Genomic DNA, 27,502 nt, shown 5'->3' with positions numbered 1-27,502 from the left:
TTTGATCATGCTTTAAAGTGGTAGAAAAACGAAGGTAGATTTGTCCTTTTGAAAAGCTTTGCCTACATCTGTACTTACATGGGCTGGTAGCCTTGAACTTGCTTGTCAGTGTGCTGTTTGCAGGCAGGCAAGTTCTCTTGATCTGAGAGAGCTTGTACAAAAGGTTTATTGATTGGGGTAATTACTTTAGTTTTAGGGTCAAGAAAAGGTTTATTTAATACTGAAGTTAAAGCCTTTTTCTTTCTTTCTGTTATTTCTGTCCCTTTTTTTCAGTTCACTTTTTTTCAGAACAGCAGAATTCTGCCTTAATAACACGGCACATAGTGCTATCTGAGGGTTTCTGGAGAAATGTGTAAAACAGTACATATGGTTTTCGTTTTTACACTTTTGTATATAGCTCTTTCCATGCACCCCAGACTGCAGGCTAATGTAAGCACAGCTTGTTTTATTCCTGTGTCGTATTACCGAGCTGCTAGAACAGATCTGTGCAGACTTTTCTTTCCATGAATGCTCCCCTGCTAAAGCACAGAAATAAGGTTGTGGGAGTTAGTCGTCCACTTTGGCAAACAAAAGGAGAACGCTCTCTGTACTAAACAACAGACTTTTAAAAGACTTAATTTTCCAAAGGCTGCATTAAAATGTATGTACTTGCATGCATTTAATTGACCACAAAAGAGAACAGAAGCCAACAACATCGGCACCTCAGGACTTACCAGACCAATCTCTCCTTTTGCACAGGGGCTGAGTGGGATGAGAAGGACATAGTCTGTACAGTAACTCCTGGCATATGTTGACTTTTTAAATGATAACGCCTGGTCTGTGTATTAGATGTGTGACTGCTTTCTTTATCTAAGTGCTACAACAGTCTCAGAAAAAGAGTTACAGAAATTATGTTGAACTGATTTCTAGAGGGCTTGCTGGAGGCTCTGAGAAGGAACATGATTCGACCAAGTTTGTGCAGCGAGTCTGCTAGAGGCAGAAATGGAGCCGTAAGTTCTGCTTTTTCTCTGGCCCTGATCAAAGACCACCGAGAGCTCAATGCAGTTGCCTGAGCACAGGCACAGCGGCACCTGAGATGTGCCAGGGAACTGAGGCCATCTCTATGGGGGGACAGATCTGACATAAAATCTAGAGGAGACTCAGGGCCTTCTGTAGCAGTGGCTGGAGACCAGGCATCATACTTGAGGGCAAGTCCCCAGCACCAGGCACCTACCTAATTGAACCTCAGACATCAGTCATTCCAGCCAGTACATCCTCATTTATCAGACTGGAGATATTTGCTAAAGACTTTGTGTAAAATGAAACTTAATCTTCAATGCACCCAAAATTATAACATTGCCAAAGTTTCATGGCATTTGTTTGACCAAATGAGATCACATCTGAGGTCCTCTCTGTGTGTGTATGCAAGGATGATTTGCTTTTATTCCCCTAGAATACACCAACTTACAACATCATTTAAAATGAAACTCAAGGCCAGCTTTAGCCTTGCACTGAGCTACAAGAGCAGAAATTGTAATGTACTGAATGTGAAGTAACTTCCCGCTTGCTAGTGCAGCTCCAGAAGTTGAACCCTGAAGGGTGAATAATTGTTGTTTCCTGTATTAGTTTGTAACAATTTATGAGAGTAGGAAGGAACAAAAAAAAATTTCTTTGCAATCCCTTGGGCAAATTAGGGACATGAGAGTTTCATTTACTGGAGCGAAATTCAGGTTTAAAAATATTCCAGCTGCAAAAAAGGAAAACTAGGAAGAAAAGGTGTCTTTCTAGATCTCCACAGCCTTGTCATGTGTATGTTACAAGTGTGGGATTAAAGTGTTACTGTGCTTAGAAGCTGCATTGTAGAAGGAAGAAGAAGGCTTCAGCCCAACAGCTACTCTTTGTTTAAAATCATTCACCAATTTTTTTTTTCCCAGCTAACTTCTAACCTGTGATCACATTTCAAGTGATTTAGAACAGAGGGTTTTTTCAGACGGTCAGTGTATGATTCCTTAAGAACTATATTTCATAGACCCTTTTATGCTTTTAGCATTGCTCACATTCTCAGGGAAGAAAACAGTGTTCCCTGTATATCCCTATGAACAGCAGAAATATACATTAGCAGGATTTTCATTCTGGTCCCAGTGAAGTCAAAGGAGATTTTACCATTAACTTAAATGGTAGTATACATAGACCAGTGCCCAAGTGCTTTTGAAATCCCATTACACCTTATGCTTTCAACCATCTGATAGCTTTAGATTACAAGGCATTCTGCACTGGAAAGATTTCTTCTTAAAAAGCAAGCAGTAAGAGAAAGGAATGAATCAGTGAGATAAAGCTCGCTCTCAAAGGGCAAACCAAATTCAGACCAAATGTGGCATACGCTTCTGAAATGCTCGGGCTTGTTCTCTTCTTTATTTACTCCCCAAACTATTCCCACTTGGTCCCTGTTTCTGTAGAACAGAAGTTCAAAAATAGTGCACAAAAAAGCTGTTTTTGTAGTATTTCCAGCTGTGCCTGGAGTCGAATGTGCCTGAAATAGTGTGAGAAAGACTGACATTACTGTGGTGAGAGCCATTTGAGTACCTGGGTAGCTATCTCAAGCCAGGCCTAGAAGCAAAAGTACAGACATGTCAGGGGAAAATGTGCTCACACGATGTACTGTCAAATTTGGCAAACTCAGCAGCTCTTGATGATTTCAATAGGCAACCCAAATTGATCCTGAACGCCAAACCTTTTGTGCTTCACCATCACCTTTTAAAACGATCCACCCTCTAGAGTCACTGCTGGCTGTAGCAGGTATTTGCTGCGAGTACGCTGATGGAGATGTGGGGTACCTGCCATTGCAAATTGCTTTTTTTAAAAGTTCTTACAGAAAAAAGTGGGGGCAGAATAACATGCAATTGGATACTGTGATTACTGTACTTCACACTGACTTTCCAGAATCAGGAGTGATTTAAGGAGTTATTTAAAGGACTGCCTGCCTGTTGCCCTTTTCCTAATTTAGCATCCTTATAGCTACATGTGAAGGTTAGAGTTCCACTGGGATATGAGAGCAAAACAGGGTTATATGCATGGATCTTTAATTAAAACAGACCTCCCAGCCTTCAGAAAAAGAAAAAAAAAAAAAATCTGGCACAACATCAAGTGGCATTAGCAGTATCAGCATCACACTAGGTGCCCTACAGAAGAGGAAACTGTGAAAGAGCACTCAGAAATAATGACTGAGTTTCCATGATGCTGTCAAGACTTTCACATCCCTGGCTGCCAGGTGTGGATTACTTGAGCTAGAAATGTAAAAGCCTTATAAAACACAAATGAAGCAGAAAAATCGAAATCTCAGCAGGTGAGGATGTACCATAAGAAGGAATCAGTCCTTTCAAACTTCAGCTGGGGAAGGAAGAGGAGGAGCAAGAGAATACCAGACCCAGCATTTCCACGTTTCCTTTGTTTCCAGGGCATTTTTTTCTCCCTTTCTGTTTTTTTGGCTCGTAATGTCAAGTCTGATGTTTCAAGATATCTGAAACCTGTTTTATCCCCTCTCACCTCCATGTCTCCCTTGGCATTGTTATCACAATTACAAGAGCAGGTGACAGTTCTCTAGGCTTAGAATCCAACCTACCCTGCAGTGAAATTCAATCGAGTAGCATCATTTCTTTGAAAAATAAACAAGACTGCAAGCTCTGCAACTGGGAAGTAAATTAAATGTGTTCACAGAGCTTCAGAATCTTCTTTGCCTTTCATGTTATACTGCCTGACTTCCTATTAAAATTATTGCTAACGTAGCTGGGGCAGTGACAGGGAGCATTTCTGTGAGAGAGATGTTATTGCAATGAGCTTATAGGTGACAGCTTTATCCTGGACAAGCAGGTCTAGGAGAAAGAATAAGTGGCTTGCTAAGGTTGCTCTGATGCAGCAGCAGAGAATAAGATAAAATAACGTGGTGTCCCTTCACTCTCCCATGGGATGTAATTCACTGCAGGCTGAGAGGGATGCTGTGCACTCCTCATGGCCCTTTTGCATTGATGTGGCTCACACAGAGGATTTCAAGGTTAGATATGAACCATGGAATGTACCTACCTGCTGCCCTGCTCCATGTGCGCACCCTCCCTCCCAGCACAGCATCTTCTTTAGCCAGGGGAACGTGACTAGGCAGAAAATAAGTCAGTGGGCAGTTAGGAACAATTTCTTTCTCTGTGACAATAAATATATGTGTTTATTTGATACAGTAAACAATCCTCCTCTAAATAGTTGTTTCGCCTCTGGTAATTTTTTTACATTTACTTACTTTTTTTAAAATTAATGCATCTGTATATACAAGGAGTTGACATTTATAAGGAAGGGGTAGAACCTTTTATTACACCAATCAGTATATCTACTGTAACTCCCTGGGTTGGTAGATTGGAAGATGTGACAATTTGCTGCAGGCTCAGCAGCTTCATATATCTTCTCACCAGCACAGAGCAAAAGATTTTGAGGCCATTTGTTGCATAGAGGTGGAGTAGACTACTAGTTGAAGAGGCCAAACAGTGAGGTTACCTAAAAAACCCTGCTCTTTTCTTTGCATCTCACTTCTAATATTTAATATTCTCATTGGTAAAACAAGTTTAATTTTCTTTGAACCTTCATTCCAGAAACTGAGATTAGCATCGATTCATTAAAGTATAATTATTCTACTGCCATGCTATTCCTACATGTTTTTGACACCAAACACTGCCAGTTCCAGAACAACTCTTTGAGGTTATCAAGTGAAATACTTACATTTGAGTTCATACAACCACAGTGCACTGAATGGCATTTAATCAGTTCTTAGAAAGCAGTCCTGGTGCTTATTAACTCCCAGGAAAGCTACTGCCTTCCAGTTGCCAGCTAGATAACTATTTTTTCTTTGCCAGTAGATAGTTGCCTCTAAATGCCTAGGGAATGATGATGCTTGGTGGCAAGTGTAGGCTATAAAATATTTATCTTTAACACACAATTGTGTTACTGCAGCCTCTAATAGGATTTGGTGTCAGGCAAACATCTGCCTTGGCCTCTGGCCCAAAGATATAGAAACAAGCTATTAAGTTGAATGTTGCATAGTAAATAAATAAGGCGGAAATACTATTAAAGTAGCTATACCGCTGACCAACAAACATGGTGAGTATATAAAAAAGAAGTCCATCAAGAGTCTAACAATTTGTCTACCTCCTTAATATGTTTATTGTATTTCATCTGGATAAAGGTAATTCATGTAGGTAATTGTAAGCCAGGCTGACAGATCTTTATAGAGCTCACCACAGTAGAGTTGGCTTTCACAGGGCTTTTTGTCAGCAGCAAAGTGGTCCCCTGAGCAGACCATTAGCCTGGGAGCTTTGTCGCTGTCACATGAGTCAGTTTATGATATAAAGCAAACAGTATATTTGTCTATGCCTCAGATTACCAGCCTAAAAAAATGGGAATGGTAGTAACAATTAGCGATTTCCTATTGAACTCGGCGATATCCTTAAATGAAAGATAGCGTAGTGTGAAGTCTTATTATGGGTATGGGCAGGATCATGCCAGTTTATAGCTTCTCACAGGGTGAGGAGTGATTGCAGTGGAAAAACAAGCAATGAGAGAAAGGTTTCAGCCAAGTTTCAGCTCAAAATCTACCAGCTGTGAGGTTACTCGTACTGAAAGAAGTCCCGTGAGACAAATGGCAAAAATCCCAAAGTATCCTCAGCAGCTGTAAGTCAACATGGTGCATGAAGTAAAGCTGGTTTGCTCCAGACCATGATCTGTTTCTTTCTCTGCTTTGATAATTAAAGCTCTTCAGTGGGAAGGACCTTGAAGAGTACTTCAGAAGAATTTTGCTCTTGGAGAAGTCTAGGCTTTCACAGTTAATCAGTGTTTTCCATCTCTCATTTTTATGAATCTAGAAGAACTGTTGTACATCCTCCTTTTCCTGACTGAGGTAGGCTGGACTAGGGTAGGGAATACCTGCTATGGCAGACAAGGCATTTCTGTACCATTCTCCAAAATGAGACAGTGTGGTTCTGAAGACTGTGTGTCTCATTATGTCATTTACTCCTTCTCTCAGAGGAGATCTGGATGTTTACAATATTTATTCAGGAAATGACTTGGTTTTTCAGTTGCTAATTAGATTTTGAAGCTGGCAGGACAATTACTTCCATACGCAAGCTTCCGCAGTCCCCATTAGAAGCCACACCGCCTCAAGTTTTGCAGGTCTGTCCCCAGCGTGAGTCGTTTGCTTTCAGGAGGTTTGCTCTTGCTGATGTTGGTTGTTGAAAGGTGGCATGGGAGCTGCATTTTCAATGTTCTCTTTGGACATGATAGCAAAACCGTATGAAAGTATTATGCATCATCCATTGGCTGACCCTCATTAATAATCTTGGCCCTTACCAGCTGGTGTCAATCAGATCACTTCAGAGATTTGGAAGCCAAGAGAAAGCTGTGGGAGTCAGACTGAAAACAGAGAACATATATCTCTTTCTAAAAAAGAATTGTCCATAGTCTCACAGGGAACTTTAACAATTAAACAAAACAAAACAAAACATTGTTGTGATTCTCTAAAGCAGTTCCCATGGCACTGTTCATAAAACACCATATGGAATTCTGTATATATATTGGAAAATATCCTTATAATTACATGAACAGCTTACAGAATAAGCTGTAGAATGGAGACTAGAACATAGCTGTAACTGCAGTGACCTGTTTTTATTTATTGATTGACAATTTGTCACCTCTGCAGCTATGTTGACCTTGGACACACTTAAAGGACATACAGTTGGTTTGTGCCACTAACTTAGGGGCTCCCTGAATGTTAAAGAGTTTGTTCTCTTCTATCTTCTAAGCCCCATTAGATAATAATTTGGCTAAGTCTTAGCTTCGGCAAATTTGTCCTTTGATTCTTCATTCTTTCTAGGGTTCCCCCATCATGACTCCCTAATTTCTTATGCCAAGTCACCCACCTCCTCCTGTTTAGTTTGAAATTTAGGTATTAGAGCAGGGTGCATGGATGTGTGTACACATGTTATATGTACATTTCGGAAGGGCCAGAAAATCGACTCAGCTGTCCAACTGGCACAGTGTGTAACCACTGAAATGAAATTTGGTCCTGGGATGAAGACAGGTTTTTACGGAAAGTCTTGAGTGAGTATGACTTGCTAATGCCTGCCATCTTCAAAGTAAAAAGAAGTTCCAGTTTGTGATTGTTCCTAAGAATATAAATAGGGCCATGCTCAGTATTGCACAGACAACTCTCAGACTTGTTGCTCACAAGCCTAAGTCGCAAGCCTTGTTTGTTCTCGTTAGCTCTAGAGTTCATCAGAAAAAAGCAGGTTCATTTAACACTTCCTTTATGGAAATACTATTTGAGCTGTTTGGGAGCAGCTTTGAGACAAAGATGTACCGCGTGACTCTTCATCACTTTTCAGAGGTCATTCTCAGAACTTTTGGGAGTGTGCAGAGACCTTAATTGCCCTGAGTCTCACCAGGCAAGTTTATGTCCTTAACTGCTAAAAAATGGTAAGTGGCACCTGCCACTGGGAGGGAAGAGTTTCTTTTCACTTCATCTCATCTTTATCAGGCAGGTTATTCCAGGGCAAAGTGAACTAGTGTAAAATGAGAACACGTTAGAAATGTTACTTTTGGCTATATTAGAAAAACAAGGAGCATCAGAGAAAACAGTGAAGTAGGATGAAGGGATTTTTAAGGGCCTACTCTATTATTAATAGTATAGGTTATTCAGGCCACAATTAAGAGTTACAGAGGTGCTTCAGTGGAGAAGGTACAATGGATTTTATTCACCTGGTTTTTTATTCCTTTTGTGTTGGCCACACTATGGTATGATGCAGCTGGGGCACACTTGCAAAGGAGAGTCTGGAAAATCAAGGACTGAAGAGATAGTGATATATGAAGTGATATGTGTGCATATCACTGCATTTTTGCAAAGTAAAATGCCAGATCTGTAGACGAACCACAAAATATACATGAATATTTTTTGACATGCATTAGTGTCGGTCACTGTGGATGGGATCTGACCAATTATAGGTGTGTTTCTTTGATGACAATATCTACATCTGAACTAGTCAGAGGAGGAAAGGAGGCACTACTGGAGTAAAGTTCATTAAATGGATTCACCCTAAGATTCAGGAAAGTTTGGTTATCCAAACACAGGTATGCTGCATTTCTGTGGTCACTCTGAACTTCTAGATCCCATTATACGTAGTCAGTATAGTGGACGAGAGTCATTTTGTTTAACCTACGGTAGACATCCGATTGGTGTACAGAGTATTGCCTGTCTTGTCCTAGGCATCACAAGTACATCAGCTGAACCACACTATAAATGCAAAATATTATTTCCAGTAACAAAGATTACCCTTTAGCTGATGGGGTGCATTGTTAAACTTTGGAACAGCTGCCATGCCTGTTGCTACGTTGCTGTTTAGATGTTGCTTTGATTTGTTGTTATTTTGCATAAATATTATTTATTATATTACATAAACATACCAAGAAATTTTATGGATATTTTACTCCTTTCAAGGACTCAATTTAGTCCTTTAAAGCAAAAGCTTGAAAAAAAGCTTTTAAAAAAAGTTTTTAATATACCATAGGTGTTGTCATAACACTGGGAGTCTGTCCTGCATCAAGCACTGACATAGGTATTCCCGTTGACTTCAAAGGCCAAGCATATGTAACCTCTACGCAGTGTTGCTACAGCTTGCAGACCCTGACCCAGAATGACAGTGTGATGGTGAGGTTTCAGGAGATGTCTAAGTACTGTGCTGATGCTGAATAGCGTGGCCCTACTCCTGCTCCCATTTTTTGGGCAGTAGAAAACAGTTCACTGGTTTTTTTCTCTGTTGCATTAATATTTTTGCCACCTTTTGAGCTTAACCAACTCATTGAAGGGTCTGACAAGTGCCAGAACCAGCACAAGAAGAGGGAGCTTAGACTTGTACCTAGGATGAGAGGATTAGAAGAAAAGGACTGACCCTTTCAGCAACAGGAGCTGTTAAAGCTCCTTGCCCGTCTCATTATTTTGTTTCACAGTACTCACACACTGTATGTTCTTCATATGTGTAAGTATGTGTATGTGTATAAATAAATAACATTTTTTTCTAGATTTCTGCATATATTTCTTGAAGACAAGAAGGATATAAACATTGTAAAAAAAGCATAGAAAAAAATGCATAAAGCAAATTTATTTTCATTTTCAGCAGTGAAATTAAACCATCACAAAGTTCTGAAGATTATATACATATGGGCTAATATTAACTTTTCATTTACAGGATAGATTTGTGCTTATACCTGCTATTTAGTGAGAATTAGTATACCTAAATATCAATATAAATGCACAAGGCCTGAGTTGCTATTTCTCTATTCTAGGAAGCATGGCTGCTATTTGATTGGAATAAAGATGGCAGCTCAAGCCCCAAGTGTTGACAGCATGCTGTGATTGTATTTCCATCCACCGTAAAGTGAATATCTGCTTAACTATAGAGCTTAAGTGTTAGGAAACTTGTACCTTCCTTGTACCTTCCTTGCTGCATGGAGCTATCTGATTAAGAGATGTCTGATGCCAAGACTTAAAACATAAATGCTCGAAACTGGTTTTATTATTTAAAACTGCGATTGCCCTTTATGAATGATTAAATTATATCACGTCCTTTAAAGTGTCCTTCAGAAACCTCTGTTGTTTGGAGAACACTCATCCAGAAACAGGCTTCCTTTCATTTGTGATTAGAAGCTAATCTGCACATCTCTGCTGCAGCTGTTTCTCTTCACTTGCACCGATAGGAAGTTTACAAATATCTTTGCTACCACAAGGCCTCGTGAAGTACGCCAATGAAAGCGCAGTCATTATTCATATGGCTGAGATTTCCACCCCACTCCAAGATAGATGTACCACTGCTGCCCCTCCTGTGTAACTGAATCCAGTTTTAATCTGATACGCACGTCCCTCAGAGAAAATGTGAAATAACAGTGTGGAACAAACCACTCTATTCCATCATCTTTCTAAGCCCCACTCACATTTACTCAGTCTTCACTAACAGTTTAGTAAAAAAAAAAAAAAAAAATTATTTTCATTGTCTTTTTGATATGTAATGTTTACCAGCTTGTGTTCTTTTATGAAAGATAATTTTTAGCCCCAATATTCTGAACTGTCCTCAAAATAAAAGTCCTAGATAACATTTTGCTTACCTGTTAACTTTCCTTGAAAGATGAATAGCCAGTGTTTTTGCCAAAGTCAGGGAATTTAAGATGATAACTAGAAACAGAAGAAAGCGTGGAATAGTCCCATCCCTGTTCCACCGAGATAGAATATTAGCCCCAGCACTCTAGGCTGTTTTATAATATTGCAGAACAAACCAGAAGGCATTCGGTCAGAAATAATCCTTCAACAGGCAGACAGGATGAACCGAGGGTCTGTGTTCAGTAACTTTATTGGGGAACATTTCTATAATAGCTCAGCTCTGTTTGGCACAAATAAATGCCCCAAGTTCACTTACCCGCGTCAACAAAATTGGACCGAAGGTGCGTGTTCTGCCATGGGAACGGTGTGTATTGCTTCTCTCCAATAAATTCAAAGAGGGAAAATGGTTGGAAAAATAATCAGGAAGAAAAGACATTTAGAAGTTTTCAGGTACTGAGTGAGGACAAAGCCTAGTGAGTGCTGAGCAGCTGCGATTTAATCATAGGATTTACAGTCGCTCTGCGCTAATGGATGGTTGAACCATCCATTGGTGTAAATGGATGAGCACTGTTTAGTGGAGCTCACACTAATGCTTTCAGCCCCAAGTGCAGCCATTGCTTTGAAGATTCAACTGTCCTGCCATCCAGAGCCCTCCCAAATTCAGAGGTGTTTTCTTGCCTAAAGAAGTATTTGAATTCTTTTTTGTTTTCCAGAATCGGTGGATAATTGTCCCAGTAATTGCTATGGGAATGGAGACTGCGTGTCTGGGACTTGCCATTGCTTCCTTGGCTTTCTGGGCCCTGACTGTGGCAGAGGTAGGAATTTATACTTGATTAACTCTTCCCCTCTCCCCTTCAGTTAACATTTTTCTCGTGGAAATTATATTCATGCCTGTGCCTTTTGCAAAGTACACCTCACCCGGCTTGGGGGTGCTGCAGTAGAATGGAAACGGGTTGGATCTGTGGATTTGTGTGCTACTAGTCATGATTGCTGTGACCTTAGCAACAGCACAACCCCCTAGTTGCATGTGGACAGGCAAAATGTCACATTGGGAATTTTCTCTCTGGAAGCGACTTTAGAAAACATGACTTACAAATGTGGCATTATTGTTTGTTTAGCAGAGCACTGTATCATTGTGTGGCGTGACTCTATAATGATCCTTTCTTTTAAGACACTGATTATACAAAAATTAAGTACCTTTTTCATTGCTACAGGCCTTGCAATTCTGCCTGAGCTCTGAATGATCACTGACAGCCTGGCTGTGGGGAGTGGGGCAGGGTTAGAGTAAGGCTAGTAGTGGAGTAATGGCAGGAAGAACTGGATACTCTGGCCAAAAGTGAAAACATTTGCGACGACTGGGAAGGAGGTTTACCCCAGCAAAGAATATAATACATTTTTCTGCTCAAGTGATAAGTATTTTTAATAAATGGTTTTGGAAGGGTTTTCATTTGACCTGAAATTTTTAGGTTATTTAAACATTTGAAAAACAAACTGAAGTACTTTTAGTAAGAACACACTTCAGACCGAGAAATCAAAACGTTGCATGTGGGAAATGCCAGAATGCCGTGCATCAACCTTTTCAAGGCCTTTTTTGGCTCAAACGGTCCAACAAACTCAGTGCAGATTTATAAATCTGGGGAGGGAGGTAGTGTAAAAAGTTAGTGCCCACACAGGGAGCTTTGCTAAGGCAAGAGGACAGGCCTTCACTCCAGCCCATTGCTTCTTTGGAAAGCAGGCTGGCTCCTTCCCAAGAGAGCGAGCTAAACTCTGTCCAACCCCATGTCCTCTCCCCCTCCAGCTGAGCTTGGGTCACATCACTGCAGCCCAGCCAAGAGATAGAGATAAGGAGGGCCGCACACCCGCGGGCTGGGAGCTCTCTGCTGAGGCAGTGTGGTCCAGGCTAAAACCCCGGAGGTGTTTCAGAGTTCACAGCCCAGTAAGATGGATGTGGCAATCTGCATCCCTGAGAGCTTTTATGTCAAACTTCTTGCTGACTCAGGTTACACTTGGTTTGCATTTCCTTACACTCGGTTTGCATTTCCAAGCTCCTTTTCAAATCTGTAGAGCTGGAGACAAAAGGAGGGTTTTTTCTGTCTCCCACAGTATATTCCTACTTACACCTCCTAACTTTAGGTAGGGGCAGAAGTTCAGGGTTTTTTCACCCCAAGGCTCCCTGTAGAGTCAGTGGAGAAGGAGAATCTCCTTCACTGTGAGTCAGAATATTTAAACTTTTGTTCTGAATCCACTTTCAGAGGAGCTTACCTCCCTTCATGGGTTATATACCTAGCTTTCTCAGGCACTTCAGTTGAGCCACGTGAGTATCTCCCATTTCACTAGAGTGCTTACGCTGGCTGATATGAACACTTTTTATTCAGCTGTATCTTTTGGTTCAGAATCATCTGGGTTCAGATCACAGATTACTCTCTGCCTTCGGGAAGACACATTCATACCCAGAGTGTCAAAATTATATTTGTGTATGCATTTCCACCCAGTGGGCTTGTTAAATGGATCATCTTACTGTGAGTGTGAGATACAAGGGCCCCAGCGCTGCCTTCCTGTTGGTTTTCAGGGGAATCTAAGATGCTGCTTTTGACCTACAAATCCCTCAGAGGGCAGCAACTGTGGCATGTGTAAGGCTGCTACAGTATCTGTCTGCAGCCGAATATGGGTCCCCGTACTGAGCGGTAATCCTTAAATAAGCACGTTTCTGCCCACATGAAGATTTCTAGGTCATAGATTTCCTGGATGTTCCTTTGTTTCAATTCAGCCTTGGAATTCACCATCCAAATGAGTGGGAAACTGTGGAGCAGAAAGCCCTTCTGTTTTTAATAATGGCTGATTATTAATGTATTATTAACCAATTATTTTAAACCAAGTAAATGAGAACAAATCACCAGAGGTATATTTGCTTCACCTTTTGAAGGCCTACTTGAACATGGGAGGTGGTGTTTTAAAGTTCTGTATAAAGTAAACAAATGAATGATCTTACTCTCTGGTGCTAAACTTTACAAGAAAAGTGGTATGCATTTGGGTTGTTGCTACCATAACCACACTAGAGAATTACTATGATTTTGGCATCTTAGATATCGTTTGCTGGGAACTGAATGATCAAACAGTAATTATATATCTTTATATATGGAAAAGAGTTGCACAACTAGCAGTGGAAAAAATCCAGAAACCTCTTTTGTCTTTATTCATTACGGTATGCTACAAAGGAGGTCTTGTTCTTGCCATTGCCTTGACATTTGCAGCAGCACTTTTCGGGGTTATGCTGAAGGTGTTCTCCATAGAGGGCTCTGTAGAGTACCAGTCTTATTGCAGATGGCCGGTAATTTATCTGATCTTGTATTGAGTGATCAGCTGTCTTGTCAGAAAACATGTAAGTCTTTCTCAGCAAGCTCTCACTGGTTAAAGGCAATTATTCTTCCTTCTTGTTGAAAAGAGCTGGAGACTATCCTCTTCCATTGCCTTGAAAGAACAGGCTCAATTACTGAGCATCTGCAATTTGAGATGGGGGGGGGGTGAAATTCCATCAGCCTAGCTGAAAAGTGAAATTACAGAGTGAGTTTGCCGTGAACCATGTACACAACACCATGTATCTTAAACAATTTATGTCTTGTATTGTATAGGTAGATATCTCCTTGCAAATGCTGCACTTGAAACGCACCACTGCAATGTGCTTCCTTTAAAGTGAACAGAGGGCTCCTTAGTAATAACAGTTGCCAAATTCCTTTCTTTTCTAAACCTCTTTTATCTTGGTCGGGCAAATATAGTTCACTGCATATCAAACTGGCTTAACAGTCAGAGCTGGCAACGCTTTGTATTTTCTTGAGGTTGCTGTAATTCTGTAACACTCAAACTGACTTGACTATAAGGACACATGGAAACAACACAGGATGTGCATTGTGCGATTACTATCTGAAAAGCTGGGAAGGAGAGGAATGTGTTCCCTTAACGATGTTAATACCTCTTCCCGCATATAATCAGTCAGGAACGAAGCAAAAGAGGTACATTGTATTCATCACATGCCTAACGCAGCTGAATTAAGCAGCAGACTGGAATATTCCTTTCACATTTGTCCTGCATAAAAATGTTCATAAACTGCCTTTCTGAGGGGCAGATGAGAAGCCCAGCTGCTCTCACCTAAGGATGATGTGCAACAGTGAACAAGAGAAGTCTGTCTTAAATATGTGTCCTTGCAGCTGAGTTTCAGCAAAATGAAATGGAAGAGAACAGGGCTTAAGCAAGAAGAAGTTTCAAGGGATAGCAAACAGGGGAAGGCTATTGTATCTGAGGGATAGAAATCAGCAGCTTCCTTGGAAAAATCAGAACAGAGGACAAAAGGAGCATAAGGTGGCAGGTGTGGAGAATGGAAAAGGGAGAAGACATCATCAGCGAGGAGCTGAAGGAAGCTTAGAGAGCAGCGATTACCAAAGTTTTGGTCATGGAGGTTGGGGTCTGGTCCTTGATGCCCTGTCCTTCCCTGGGGAGCCTGCTCTGTATCCTTCAGTTCATCCCATCCCACTCTGCCTGACATTTTCCAAATTTAGCTCAGAAAATACTTAATCCTGGGATCCATCATGCCACAGCTTGAGCTTGTCATCTTCCTTTTGTCCCCTTTATCACAGGGAAGAAATCCTGTATCTGGTTGGCCTTGAGAATTAGCTGACTTTGCTGGAAACAAGGACAATTAAAAAATCTTTTATAAACTCATACAAAGAAAAGAGGATAAATTTGGAGAACTTTTATTACAGGGAGCTTGGAAAGACCAGAGGCCAGCTTTGCATTGTGTCTGATGATGAATGGAGTCCAGCAGAGGTGATAACCAAAAAAAGGGGCGGGAGATTCAGTTGATGGTATGACATGAGCTAAATCAGGGAAGTAGTCTCAATGTGGCATTCTGGACTCTGAGCAAAGCAACTGAAACCTGTAAAGCTGAGAATTACAACAGAAAAACAGGGGAGTGTGAAGTCCACAGCAGAGGCAGTGTCAAGGAAAATACAAAGTCTGGCAGCAGGTCAGGGGTAATGATAAGCAATCTAAAGTCAGTGGTGCTGCTGAAAGAAGACAACAGTACACTGAAAAGTCAGAATACAATAAAATCCTGAGTTTAGTTAGTGAAAAAAAGTATCAGAGATACAAAGCAAGGAGATAATTCTAACTCAAGAGCACTGTTTGTTTGTTTTAAACAGTCGTAGAAGAATACAGTTAACAGCTGGGTGTCATCCACGTAAAAGAATTTGTTTTGGCAAAGAAAAGAAAAATACACCCCACTGAAGACTGTGTATGTAGAATATAAGTCCCACGCTGGACTCTTGTGCTCTTTTTTGAGGTGAGAGCCGTGTACAGTTGTGTTTTCACGTGATTTCTCTTATCTGTCCCCAGCATCCTGCCCAGTGCTGTGCAGTGGAAATGGGCAGTACATGAAGGGGAGGTGTTTGTGCCATAGCGGCTGGAAAGGAGCGGAATGTGATGTCCCGACGAACCAGTGCATTGACGTCTCCTGCAATAACCATGGCACGTGCATCATGGGGACCTGTATCTGCAACCCAGGATACAAAGGCGAGAGCTGTGAAGAAGGTATTGGCGAGACACATTCAATTAGCCTTTTGCTTTGATTGTCGTTATATAATTACATGGATGGAGGCAATTCAGAATAGGACTGGCACTTAAACAGAACAGTAATAGGCACCTTAGAGATACAATAGATGGATGCAACATAAAAATGATATGTTATAATAACTTGTCGTTAGCTATCATATTTGTTCAATAATTGGATGAAAAGCCATCAAATGCTTCAGATAGACAAATCTAGTTGAAAGACCAGCACATCTAATCATATGTTCAAATGTTCTTACTAAAGCATCGTTTCCATTTACACATCTAAACGTATAATTACTTTTACAGTGCTTTCTTCTCTGCTATGCTATGCCAAGCAATTTCAGTTGCTTACATACACAAAATGGTGGCGTGTGAGAGAAAGTCCCTGATTCTTGTCAGCTTTAAAAGCTTAGAAATACTCAGGACTTGAATTAAACTCTGCTTCAAAATCAGATATTATTTTAATGGCTCTTCCACAGCTTTTTTCTCACATTAGCCCCCAAACATTTTCATTTACATTTAGATTTGTGGCTCAGAAATACAGTGCCTTTTAGCACTTATCTTTAATCTTTTTGTGTAGGAAGTCACCTGCCACCATAAACCTTTATCTTACCGAGTCTGTGACTGCTTCTTACTGCTAAATGAAAAAGTGGACAGTTTTGTAAGTGCACAAATCATTCAGGTAGTTATAAAAATACATCCAAAAGTGCTTGATTTAAAGAATAATGTTCAACACTTTTGAAAACTATTCTCAAAATTCTATGCAGATGACCTGATAAATAATTATGTTTAAATTCCCTTCTACAAATGCATATGTAAGGCCTCTACGCCACCTGATAGTTTTAAGACATCCATTTGATACATGTATAAGAATCACAATGGTTTGAATTAATTTACGGTTGTCTTCATGTATACGGGATAAAGATTTATCTGAAATGGCTTTATTTTACAGACAATGAAAATAGGCTGAATTGGAGTCGGACATTCAAATGGCATCTAATCTAGCAATTCTTTTGATGCGTTAAATGTATTGGAGTGGGACATCTCTGATGTAACATGGCTTCAGTGTCAGTAAATGTTAGAGATGAAGACAGTATCAGCTCTATAACAATAAGCCATCTCTTGAGAAAGCTTCATTTTGGCTTAAGAAAGTACAATTCAATGAAGCCGTGGGGCATGCAAAACCCAAAGATGGTGACTACTGAAGTATCTTTAAAGCATCTCCATAGTCCTCATATTTACTAGATCATATCTTTACTGGATAAACAGAAATGAAAAGATCCTGATTTTGCCTCTAGGCAGACGTGTTTAATGTGTGTAAATCAGAGTAAGATTTGCCCTTTTTCTAACAGGAACCTTTTTTCCCTGGTCACATTTAAAGCAGAAATCTAGACACTACTCAGTTATTTTATGTTATCACTGTAGCGGGGGACAGTGTCAGTCCCACTAGGTAAAAACTTGAAAAAGAATGAAGAACAAAGAGAACATGATTTTTCTTATGAGCTGTTTAGTATTTTTCCAAGTATGCATTTATTTTTCATATTCAAGGCTTAATTTGTATTGTGTCCTAAGGGGGGGAAGTAACTCAGAAATATGCCGTGTGGGAAATCTTGAGGACATATATATATATTTATATTTAGATCTAGTAAAAAAGTTGATTTATACTATTTCTTAAATTGCTTTTACTTTTTAATTTCTCTTCTAAGAAGGACCATCTGGTATTGATTACTTTTTATTATTTCTCAGTTCTCGTAGCTTCACTGCGTAGTCCATGTTCATAATGGGTTTTCATTCCAGGGTTTCTTCTGTCTTTTCTTTTTCCGCCATAGAAGTTCAGCAATGTTTATAAAACATCAGCCAACAATCTTACATGAGTTTTTCTTTTCTCCTTCCTTAGTTTATTGGCCCATATTTTATAAGGCATGGGCTAAGCCAGCAAGACGTTAAAGGGAGGGGAGCAAATTTAAGCAGTGAAAAATGAGAAGTTACTCTTTGGGTACCGAATAAGCCTAATAACTTGTGTGACCAATGAAGCATGAAGCATATTGGGGAAAAGTGTAGAAGAGGCACTAACCTTGCTTGCTGCATGATTTATCTCCCTGGCAAAGGTTCTGCACAAGGCTAAACTATAAATGGGGCATTGTCCAACCAGGAATTAGACCATTTAGGACATTTTCCAAGCAGCAACGCAGATATATGCAAAACTTTTTTTTTTATTTTTTCTTTTTCCAAGTATACTAGATTTTGTCAGCTCTGCCCTCCTGCCCCACTCCCCATCTCTGCTTCTCCCAGAGCTGAGCAGCTAAATTTGTCAATCAGAACTCCCTAAAAATATACCATTGTACTCCAAATCCACTAAGCAATTGATTAAGAAGAAAGCAGAATCCCGTAATCCTGTCCCAGGGCCATTCCGATGGTGCAGAAAGCCTAAAGAGATACAGCTAGTGAGGCTGAGATTAAAGTAGCCATTGTGTGTGACATTTTCTGAAAGGGCTCATTTCAACATGAAAAATGGCCTTGGGATTATGATAAATGGGGGGTTCTGACATGCACATTCCCCTCCTATAATCGTCTGTGTTAGAGCTGAGATAGCAGATTGTCTGCCTCCTGTGATGGAGCCCCTTGTAAAACTCACCTTTTTCCCAATTGACCTTCAGAGGGGATGATTAATTGCCTGGAGGTAGCCTCTTGTCAGTTAGCCTGTGATCTTTGTTCTCTATGTTCAAACCATCTGCTGAGAACGTATGAGGCTGCTAGTCCGTTTCGTAGTCCTTTTCGTACCTATTACTGCTGAGAAAGAACAGGGCCAGGGCTTCAAGGGTCTCGTGCTAAAATTGGCACCCTAGCTCCCAGCTCGCTAACAGTGAAGGAGATTTATAGACTCATCCTTTCCAGCCTCTTACAATTTTCGAGGATTGTTCCAGCTATGAGCAGGGCTCCAGGAATCAAACAAAACAGAAAATGCTCTCACATGCCTTGGGATAGTAATTGCTGAGCCATTACTTGTCAGACTGAGAACGTTTTGAGAATCCAGGGAATTATCAGAGCAGCTGTTGTGTTTCCTTTTAAGGTTTCTGGATCTTAAACAGGTCATTGGGATTCTTATTAGCTTTTACGGGGTGGCGGGGGGGGACGAACCGCAAACCTGCTGTGTGTGCGGTGGCCGTGTTCTGCTCGTCTGTATTAGAGCGAGGAGGTGGACAGCTTTCCCCTTGCTGCTTAGCCAGACTGACACTTGTCGCTGATCCCCAGGGCACTGCCACACACCGTTTCAAGAGCCGGGAAGAATTTCTCTAGGCTGTCCTATAAGCTTTTATATATAAATAGATGATCGACTCCTCCAGTCCTTCTTTGGAAGGGTGTCTGGTGTGTTTCGTATTTTTTGATTGCTGGGTGAAATTCCCCCGTGGGCAGAGGAGCTGACAGTTGCCTACAAAACACATAACTCAGGAATCAGGCAGCAGTACATTTGGTCTTTTGGTACACTTTGCTATACTGTGCACCTAACTAACTGAATGGTCTCCAATCTTGTTAGGAAAGTGCCTCTTTGGGGAAAAAAAAACCCCAACATTTAAAAAAAAGTATTAATTGATCAAAAATAAAACGAGAAGAACACCAATATAAAAAAAAAAAAAAGATTTTGTTTTAAGCCTTACTTCAGAAAACTGTCTAAGGATGTTTAGCGTGAAATTTATGTGTCTGTGAAACCTGTATAGATTTCAGCACATTCTTCAATTTAAGCATGTATTTTGCTGAATAAGGACATCAGCTTCTGCTGAATCTTTACGTAAAATTCTCTCTCAGAAAACTAGAACTCAGCTTTGAATTCATTAGTAATAGTAATTTAGGTTATTCTAATAGAATAAATGGAGGCACGATATGTGTGCAAGAGAATATTATTCTTATTCTATTCTTAATTGATTAGCCTGTTCGTACTAGAAAGATCATTTATTAGTGTAGGCCTGGATAAAAGAATGGATTTCATCATTAAGTTTTTATCTGTTTTTCGTGTAAGTGTTTTAGGTCTCACTGCCTTTTGGGGACACTATCTTCTTGCATGAAGCATCTGGTTTATGCACAATGGGGCTTCGATATCTGGTTGGAGCCTTGAGATACTATATAAATAAGTTTGTGTAGATGGCAGTCTGATAGCTTTTTTTCTGAAATTCCCATTTGCTTTCCCTGTCTGCTTCCTCTTCCTTCTCACATGTAGTGGACTGCATGGATCCTACCTGCTCGGGACGAGGCGTGTGCGTGCGAGGAGAATGTCACTGCTCAGTCGGCTGGGGAGGAACAAACTGTGAGACCCCAAGAGCCACTTGTCTGGACCAGTGCTCTGGTCATGGGACCTTCCTCCCAGATACTGGACTCTGCAGCTGCGATCCCAACTGGACTGGACATGATTGCTCAATCGGTAACGTCAACGGTGACTTACTGTTGGTTTTTATTTTATTTAAACTTTGTAAAATATTCAGACCTAGATCCACAAAAAGAATGCTACAAATGTGTTCCAGTAAAGTACAGGTAGGGCATGACTGGAAGCAGAAATGCCATAGCTCAACTACATAAATAATTCTGCTTCCATTGCTGAGCATAGAGTAATACAATAAATAACCCCATTAAAGCCACCTAGGCTTGCTATTGTTCATTATATTGCTATGAATGTAACTGATGGTGTACATATAACTGCTTGTTCTGGTGTTAGTGCTTGATGAATCCCAGTAGCCACCAAAGGGTCTGTTTTGATTTTTAGGAGATGACTAAATATTCTTTAGGTGGCTGTAAACAAGAAGGAAGAGGTGGCAATCCTTCAGGTCTCGTTTCCCTTCTGAATTCAAAGGCTGTGCTTTTCTAGGCTCAACTAGAGGAGGATGAGTGTCACACGAGGCTCATATTAAAAGACTGTAAGCACTGTCCTCTATCAAGTAAAAAATAAGTATACTGGGTATTTAATAGTACAAGCACCTACCAAGAAGAGAAATTTTTACGGGTGGTTTTGTGTAGAGGTTTGGAACTGTGACCTTCCTTCATTCCTCAGCTGAATGTGCATCTTGCTCAAAATCTGCATCAAGTATCTGAAATGAAGGCTAAAGAAAAACTACTCAGGAGCCTTTTCTTCCAAATGCAATTAGCTTTTAGAGGCCACACTGAGAAATGCTATAGTACTAGTTAGAACCTATGGAACATTAGTCTTTTGGCTTTTGTCTTGTATATTGTGCTCACAAACAAGAGACCACAGCAATAACAGCTTCTTTACCTTACACAGCTGGGGTGGAACTAGGCCAAAAATCCAGGGCAGCTCAGTATAGGCAATGAAATGAAATGAATTTTCAGCAAAGTGACAAAAAAAAGAAAGCCTGTTAGGAGAGTGGATATAGTAGAAAAATTACATAAACAACATTTTCACTGAGGAATTACTATCACCTGTAAAGAAAATCAGGCAATGCATGCAAGTATTTTAAGAGAGTAACTTCCAAGGATGGGGCAAACCAAATAAACTGATACAAAGTGTATAAAAAGAAGACCTTTTCAACAATCATCATTTAGGTTAGGTATTAGAAAGCTTGTCATAAAGTAAAATTGACTGGGCTGAAGAATAAGCAAAAGAGGAGGCCTACTTGCCTGGGGCTAAAACTAGGTTGATCAAAACTTTTGCAGATGTAGGGAGGGAAGCTTTCCTGCATTGATAGGAAGATAAATTTGGTGTCAGGCTTTTCCTTTCCTCATATTAACATCTTCAATTCCATACTCTATACGTTCATTTATAAGACCACCATAAGGGGAAAGGTAGTAGTGTATTTCTAGTGATTTTGTAGCATAGTTCATAATTGAGTCATCATTCTGAGTTTATGTGGAGGTTTGGGGATTGCAGGGATGGATTTAGAAAAATGTTCATTTCTACACGCAAACAGAATTCACTTTCCCTTTGTTAACCTGCAGGGTCATGTACGGATGATTTATAAGCTTTCTTTATACTGCTTTTATAAATCCATCTAGTGCAAACTTTCTTTGGCAGTGTGAGGTTATTTGAGACAAACTTGAGCATCATTTCAAGACCTTTTTCCTCACCAAGCTGCTTGTAACATTCAGGTTATTGTGCCTCACAGCTAAAATCACAGCTAAGGTGATTTGTAAACTTCCATTTCTAACTCGGACCTTTCCACTGAATTGATGGCTTGATTTGAAAGACAGGTTTACTCACAGGATGCATGGTACCCTTCTTGCATGATTAAAATAGAGTGAGCAAGCATGTTAGTACACATAACAACGTACTGCCCAACCCAGTGGGTTGGAGGTTCTGTAGAAGGGACTGAAGGGGCCAGATTTTTATTGTCCTATAAAATAGGACCAAAGAGAACAGAAGAATTATTAAGTGAAAGAATTAAGTACTTGCTTAAATCAGCCTCAGCTGAGCAAAGCAGTTAGGACTGTGTTCAGTCCCAGTGAAATCTATAGGACTGTGCCTACGTGGGCTAGTGCCAATGACAGCCCCTTCTGTAAACCACATTGAGAAGCAGACCCTGAGAACAGCATAATCATCTGGAAACCCAGAATAAAATATGAGGAGGCACAGTGGGTTTTCCAGCTCTTAACACCTTGAAGTCAAGACTAATACCTATCTAAAATGCTGTATGCTGTATTTGTTTAGAAGGTATCAGTCAGTATGGAAGCAGCTAAGTGAAAGTCTGTGGATCGTCATACGTAGTAAGTAAAACTAGACTTTCTTTGAACCTTAGACTCCATCTTTCAGCTAAGTAGGTAGATTTCACCTGCCTTTAGCAGGAACCTTAGAGGAACACAGGTTGCTGGGTAAAACCCTTAGTTTTTCACAAGATAATAATACTACAGAGATTTCTGTTTCCTGTTTATATTCTCTTTTTTCATTTCTTGTGAATAGTAGTGTGCACTGCATTGTAGGAAGAAGTAATGATATTGGGGGGGGTGTATTTGCTTTATGTGTGTGCACACTGCCAGTATATCTTGAGATATGGCTGCTACCATACTACCTCAGGTGTTTCAGTCTGCAAAAGTGCTTCTTAAACATGCTTCACCCTTTCATGCAAGGGACAGTTTCTTAGGATCCCCTTTCCCGCAGTACGCACTTCTTTTTTGGTTGATTCCCAAATATAAAAAAAGTCTTTTAGAGAAATGTGCAGAGGTAAGTCCAGAGATAACCTGTACTGAGCAGCAAAAGGGGCGTTTTGATTTCTCCATGGGAGAATTAAATCCCTTCCCATTTGCATCTTAGTACTGTTGCAGAAGCAAATACAAAAAGGTCCTTTATAACCCAGTTCAGCTAAAAAGTCCAAGGCAATGCTTAGTACAAGAAAGATAATTAAGGAACCACTCATCCTAACCCCTTTTCTCCAGGGCCTGCCATCACAGATCCTCTGTATCCCAGGCTTTTGGTGTGCTATCTCCCTTCACCTCTTAATGAGCCCTAGCAAAGGACTTCATTCTCCAAGTTCTGGCAACTAATGAAGCCATTAAAGGGCAGCTCTCTTAACCTCTTACTGTCTGAGTATAGTGAGAAGAGGGAAATGGCCTGTGCTGCAATGATGTGAAACAGAACTTAATATGTGATATAGTCTCAGTCTTGAAACTATATTTAAACTGGACCAAGTATTTCTGGCTAATCAAGAGGCAACAAACCACATACCATAAGACATATTTGCTGAGTGCAATGAAATGAATAGGTGAGTCAGGTTATCTGCATTTGGGGAATGCACCATCTCCCAGAGGGATCCCACTGATGCATGAGTACATTCCCAGGCCCATCAAAACGGTATTATGCTTGGATACAAAATCATTCTTAAAGGAATTAAGTCATCTGGTGGTGTCCTTCACTGTCCTCAAATTTAAGTCAGTGATTTTCACACTGTTCTCTGGCAGTTGACATCTTGACATGCATGATATTCACTAGAATCATCGGAAAGTTGATAATACAAAGCAGCCATAGAAATTATGTTCTCTGTGTAATGAGTATACTGACTTTTTCTGGGCAGTTGACAGTGGTTGTTCATTGACCTGCATACAGGTAAGGATTCCTTCTCAATCACTCATTCGTAATGACTCACCTTATGCACAGTTGACATCCAGTGCAGTACTTCAGACCCTTAAAAGTACACTGAAGAAGAGCAGTAATAGGAATAGTACTTTGTATATGGTGGTCCTAAATTGGCAGTGGAGATATAAAGTCATGAGCTCTACATTTAATGGTAAGAGTTGGGAACTGGAAGCTGGGACTCAGTAAAGAATTTAGAAGTTGTGATGTTTTACGTCACATTTTGAAAAGGCTAAGAGAGCATACCTGACCAGAGACTGAGCTTGCATGACCATATCTCATGAAATCTAGTAGTTTGATCCTATTCATAGCTTCTCTCATCATTTCTGCTGCTAACTGTGTTTTCTGAGGACATGTCATTTGACTTTATGACTGCCCTTTTCCCCCTCTGTGACAGGGAGGAAATACTGCTTACCGGTGACTTGTTGCCAAACTTCGTTACTAAGATCTATGATCACAAAGATATTTAGGCATTTATGATATACCTTAACCAAATACAGCTACTAACTTTACTACAGTGTTGTGGAGAACTTCTCAACTTCTGAGACAGACCACAGTCTAGAGCTGTCTATTGAAAAGCTCCCTTAAGTTCCTAAATTTCTTCTGTGGCACATACAGCAGGTGTCTCCTCAGTCTGAGAAAGCATTGGACATGATCTCTCACTTCTTGGGAGAGTATCCCACCTACCAGGTTAATGCAGATGCTACAAGCAGTCATCTCAAAGAAAAGAATAAACTGGCTGGGCCGATCCAAAGGGATCCTGAAGTTGAGAACAGGGGATTCATGCCCTGAACCTTCATGTCAACTGGGCATCATTCTAAGGCACAGGGTGCCTGTCATTTGGGACAGGAACAGAGCTTCAGACCATCCATCTCCTCAGGTTTACCAGCACTGCAGCACTCATTCTGGCCACACTTACTCTGGCTAGAAATGTTATAAATGTCTTTAGTGGACAGAAAAAAAAATGGGTTTGCATTCATGCCCACTTCTATGCCATCCCCTCCTGCTTTTAGGCTTCCCATGACATTACCAATTTGGTGGGATAGTTGTCCTAGCAAAGAGAAACCGCTGCAGAGGGCTGATCACATTTTAGTTAAATGGAAATCCTTGAAAGGGAGCTTAATTGATTCCTCTTCAATTCAGCTGCCTTCTTATTTGGGTACTTCACGTTACTTTAGAGCAGTCTGGGTTTCAGCTTTTGAGAGATCCTCAGTTCTGCCAAATAACTGTAGAAGGCTCAGCAGGCATCATGATCACAGATTCCTCAGGAGAGAGGCAATTACAGAACTGTGGCATTTAACATAAAAAAATAGAAAACCCCCTCTTAGCCTGGGTGATCGGTTAAAAACAGTTTAGGAGGGGCTTCAGACTGCTATGTAGTGATCACAATACTTGCAGATATGCCTAGAGAAACCTGGCCTCCAAACACAGTGGGGAAATAGCGTGGGCATCCATAGGGCTAGCAGAAGACCATGTATTTACCCACCAGTTGTAAAACAGTCCTCCATGGCTTTACAGCCTTTGGTAGGCTGAGAAGCTGGATTTAAAATAAAACTAGCATGCTGTGTGTATCCATGTCTCTGACTGCAGGGAAGCCATATTCTTATAAATTATTGCACAGCAGAGTGAAGTCAATGGAAAAGCTCCTGTTTACTTTGCAGGAGTATGGGTCAATTCAAGTCCATTCACAAACAATGATTAGATTTAAGATTCTGTATCAGCTAATGGTAATAACTGAATTTTTTAGTACCAATTTAGTTGTATAAATTAACAATGGAGAAAGTCTTTCAGATAGCACCCAACAGAGTTCCCCACCACAAAGTTGTACAGTTCATTGAAACAGGCATATTTTTTGTACTCCAATTAGTAGATAAAGGGACCAAGAAGAATGAACTTTTAAACAGGAAAGCTAGAGCAAATGCACCTTTACCTTCCACTGTCTTTTTGTATCAGGAATTGTGCAGGAGATTATTGAGCGCGCACACACACATACAGACACCCAGAAACACAGTTCTCATATATCTTACTGGACAACGTCATATCCCATTGGTCAAACAGCACCAGGGTTAACACAAGATGTGTGATAAAAATTTATTTCCTTGGGCTTATTGGTGTCAACCTTACAAAACAAAATCTCATGTTAAATCTCTCATGTTAAATTCACATCATGCCCAAGGCCACTGAGATAAAAACCCATCCTTGGAAAATTTTCATATAATTCCTCCTTTAAACCATCATTTTCTTCATTAAAAATGTCTCTGTAAAAAAAGGATATTACATCAGCTGTCACATGATACAGGCTTGTACCTTACTACAGGTTAGGGCCCTCTTTAATGCCTAAGAAATTGCTGATTTGTCTTTTTCTTAGCTTTAAAACACACGGGGAAGAACAAGAGAACTAAACCTCAGGATACAACACCTGAAATTGATAAACATCCATATATTTTAGATCTTAATGACTTAGAGAAAGTTATTAGGCACAGCCATGTAATCAAATGCCAGTTTGAATGATCTTCCTTCAGCTTGTAACTTGTCTCACTACCCTTGCAGGGGTAGTCTGGGGCAGTTGAAATTATGGGAGCGCAGGGTCTTCAAAGCTAAGCTTCAGAAGATACTATCAAAAACTGTTCTGGCTCAATTCTAAAATTACGAACCCACTCCTGAAGGCCTTAACTTGGTCCTTTAACAGTCATTGAAGGCCAGGAAATGTTTTGTAGCAGCAGGGATTTCATCCTCAGCCTTGCAGAACCATAACATGCTGATTTGTGAACTTGTGATCTTCCCCATTTTATTTGCATAGAGAGAAGTAAGTTTTCTCTCTGAGAGAATAAAGTATGTGCGGCCCAGCGCTGTTATACAAGGCTATCACAGGCTCTGCCTGGCAGATACCTGCTTTGTGAAATTGTGAAGGAATAAGTGAATCCAGAGAATCAACAGTGTTAACAAGAACTATCATTGTACAAAACATAAAGTTTTTGATGTAGTTGGGATTGTGAGTACAGATTTTAGCCTACCCATTGCCAAGATGAACTTATCCTTTAAAGTCTTCTAAGCTTTTTATTAAAAATGCAATAAAAGACTAAAAACCAGCCAAAACATTTGAAATAAAAGTATTCAGGAAGGATTTCATTTGAATACCTTTTACTCCCTTTCCCTTTGTTTATTGAAAATGTGTATAAGGAGACCTGGGTGTGGTGGAAAAAAAAGGTAGTGGTTGAGATGGGCTGTAATTATTTTTGTGGGGAGTCCAGTTCTTCAAAAGTCCAAATATCTTTGTGGTCAGCAGATGAAAAGGACATACTAAAGGGAGGGAGAAAACTCCCAATAAGATAGAAAATACAACTTTATGTTTCAAATATGGATTCCTACTTACAATCTGATAGTTGAGAAATTGTCTTAGCACATTTCCCTGGCCAACCAGAGATCCATCAAACTTCTGTCAGCTTCAGGATGTGTTTAGGATCTTACTGTTAGCCACTCCTCTGTTTGCAGCAGTCCATGCAGTCTTGGTCAGGTACAATGACTAAGGGAGAGATTGAAGGAACTGAAAACATGCGTTCTAGCTGTCATTTCAAACTTGGCCAAAACCAGTGGAAATGGTGATATCATCAGTCTGGCTCTGGCCATTAGATCACAAAACGTTTGGTCTGATTAGGTCATGTCTCAGGCTGAGAACAGTG

The 27,502-nt window shown here is 40.3% G+C and overlaps 1 protein-coding gene across 9 annotated transcripts in view; it reads left to right on the top strand.

Moving 5' to 3' along the window:
- Positions 1–27,502, top strand: part of TENM4 (teneurin transmembrane protein 4) — a 599,338-nt gene that overhangs the window by 433,471 nt on the left and 138,365 nt on the right. For all 9 annotated transcript variants that reach the window (XM_052812175.1, XM_052812176.1, XM_052812174.1 and 6 more), the window contains 3 exons: positions 10,870–10,971; positions 15,542–15,736; positions 19,971–20,171. In XM_052812175.1, the coding sequence (XP_052668135.1) occupies positions 10,870–10,971; positions 15,542–15,736; positions 19,971–20,171 (498 nt within the window). The remainder of the gene's footprint in view (positions 1–10,869; positions 10,972–15,541; positions 15,737–19,970; positions 20,172–27,502) is intronic.

Source organism: Harpia harpyja, chromosome 17, assembly GCF_026419915.1.
Source record: "Harpia harpyja isolate bHarHar1 chromosome 17, bHarHar1 primary haplotype, whole genome shotgun sequence".
Taxonomy (NCBI): Eukaryota; Metazoa; Chordata; class Aves; order Accipitriformes; family Accipitridae; genus Harpia; species Harpia harpyja.
This window is presented reverse-complemented; position numbering and strand designations above follow the sequence as displayed.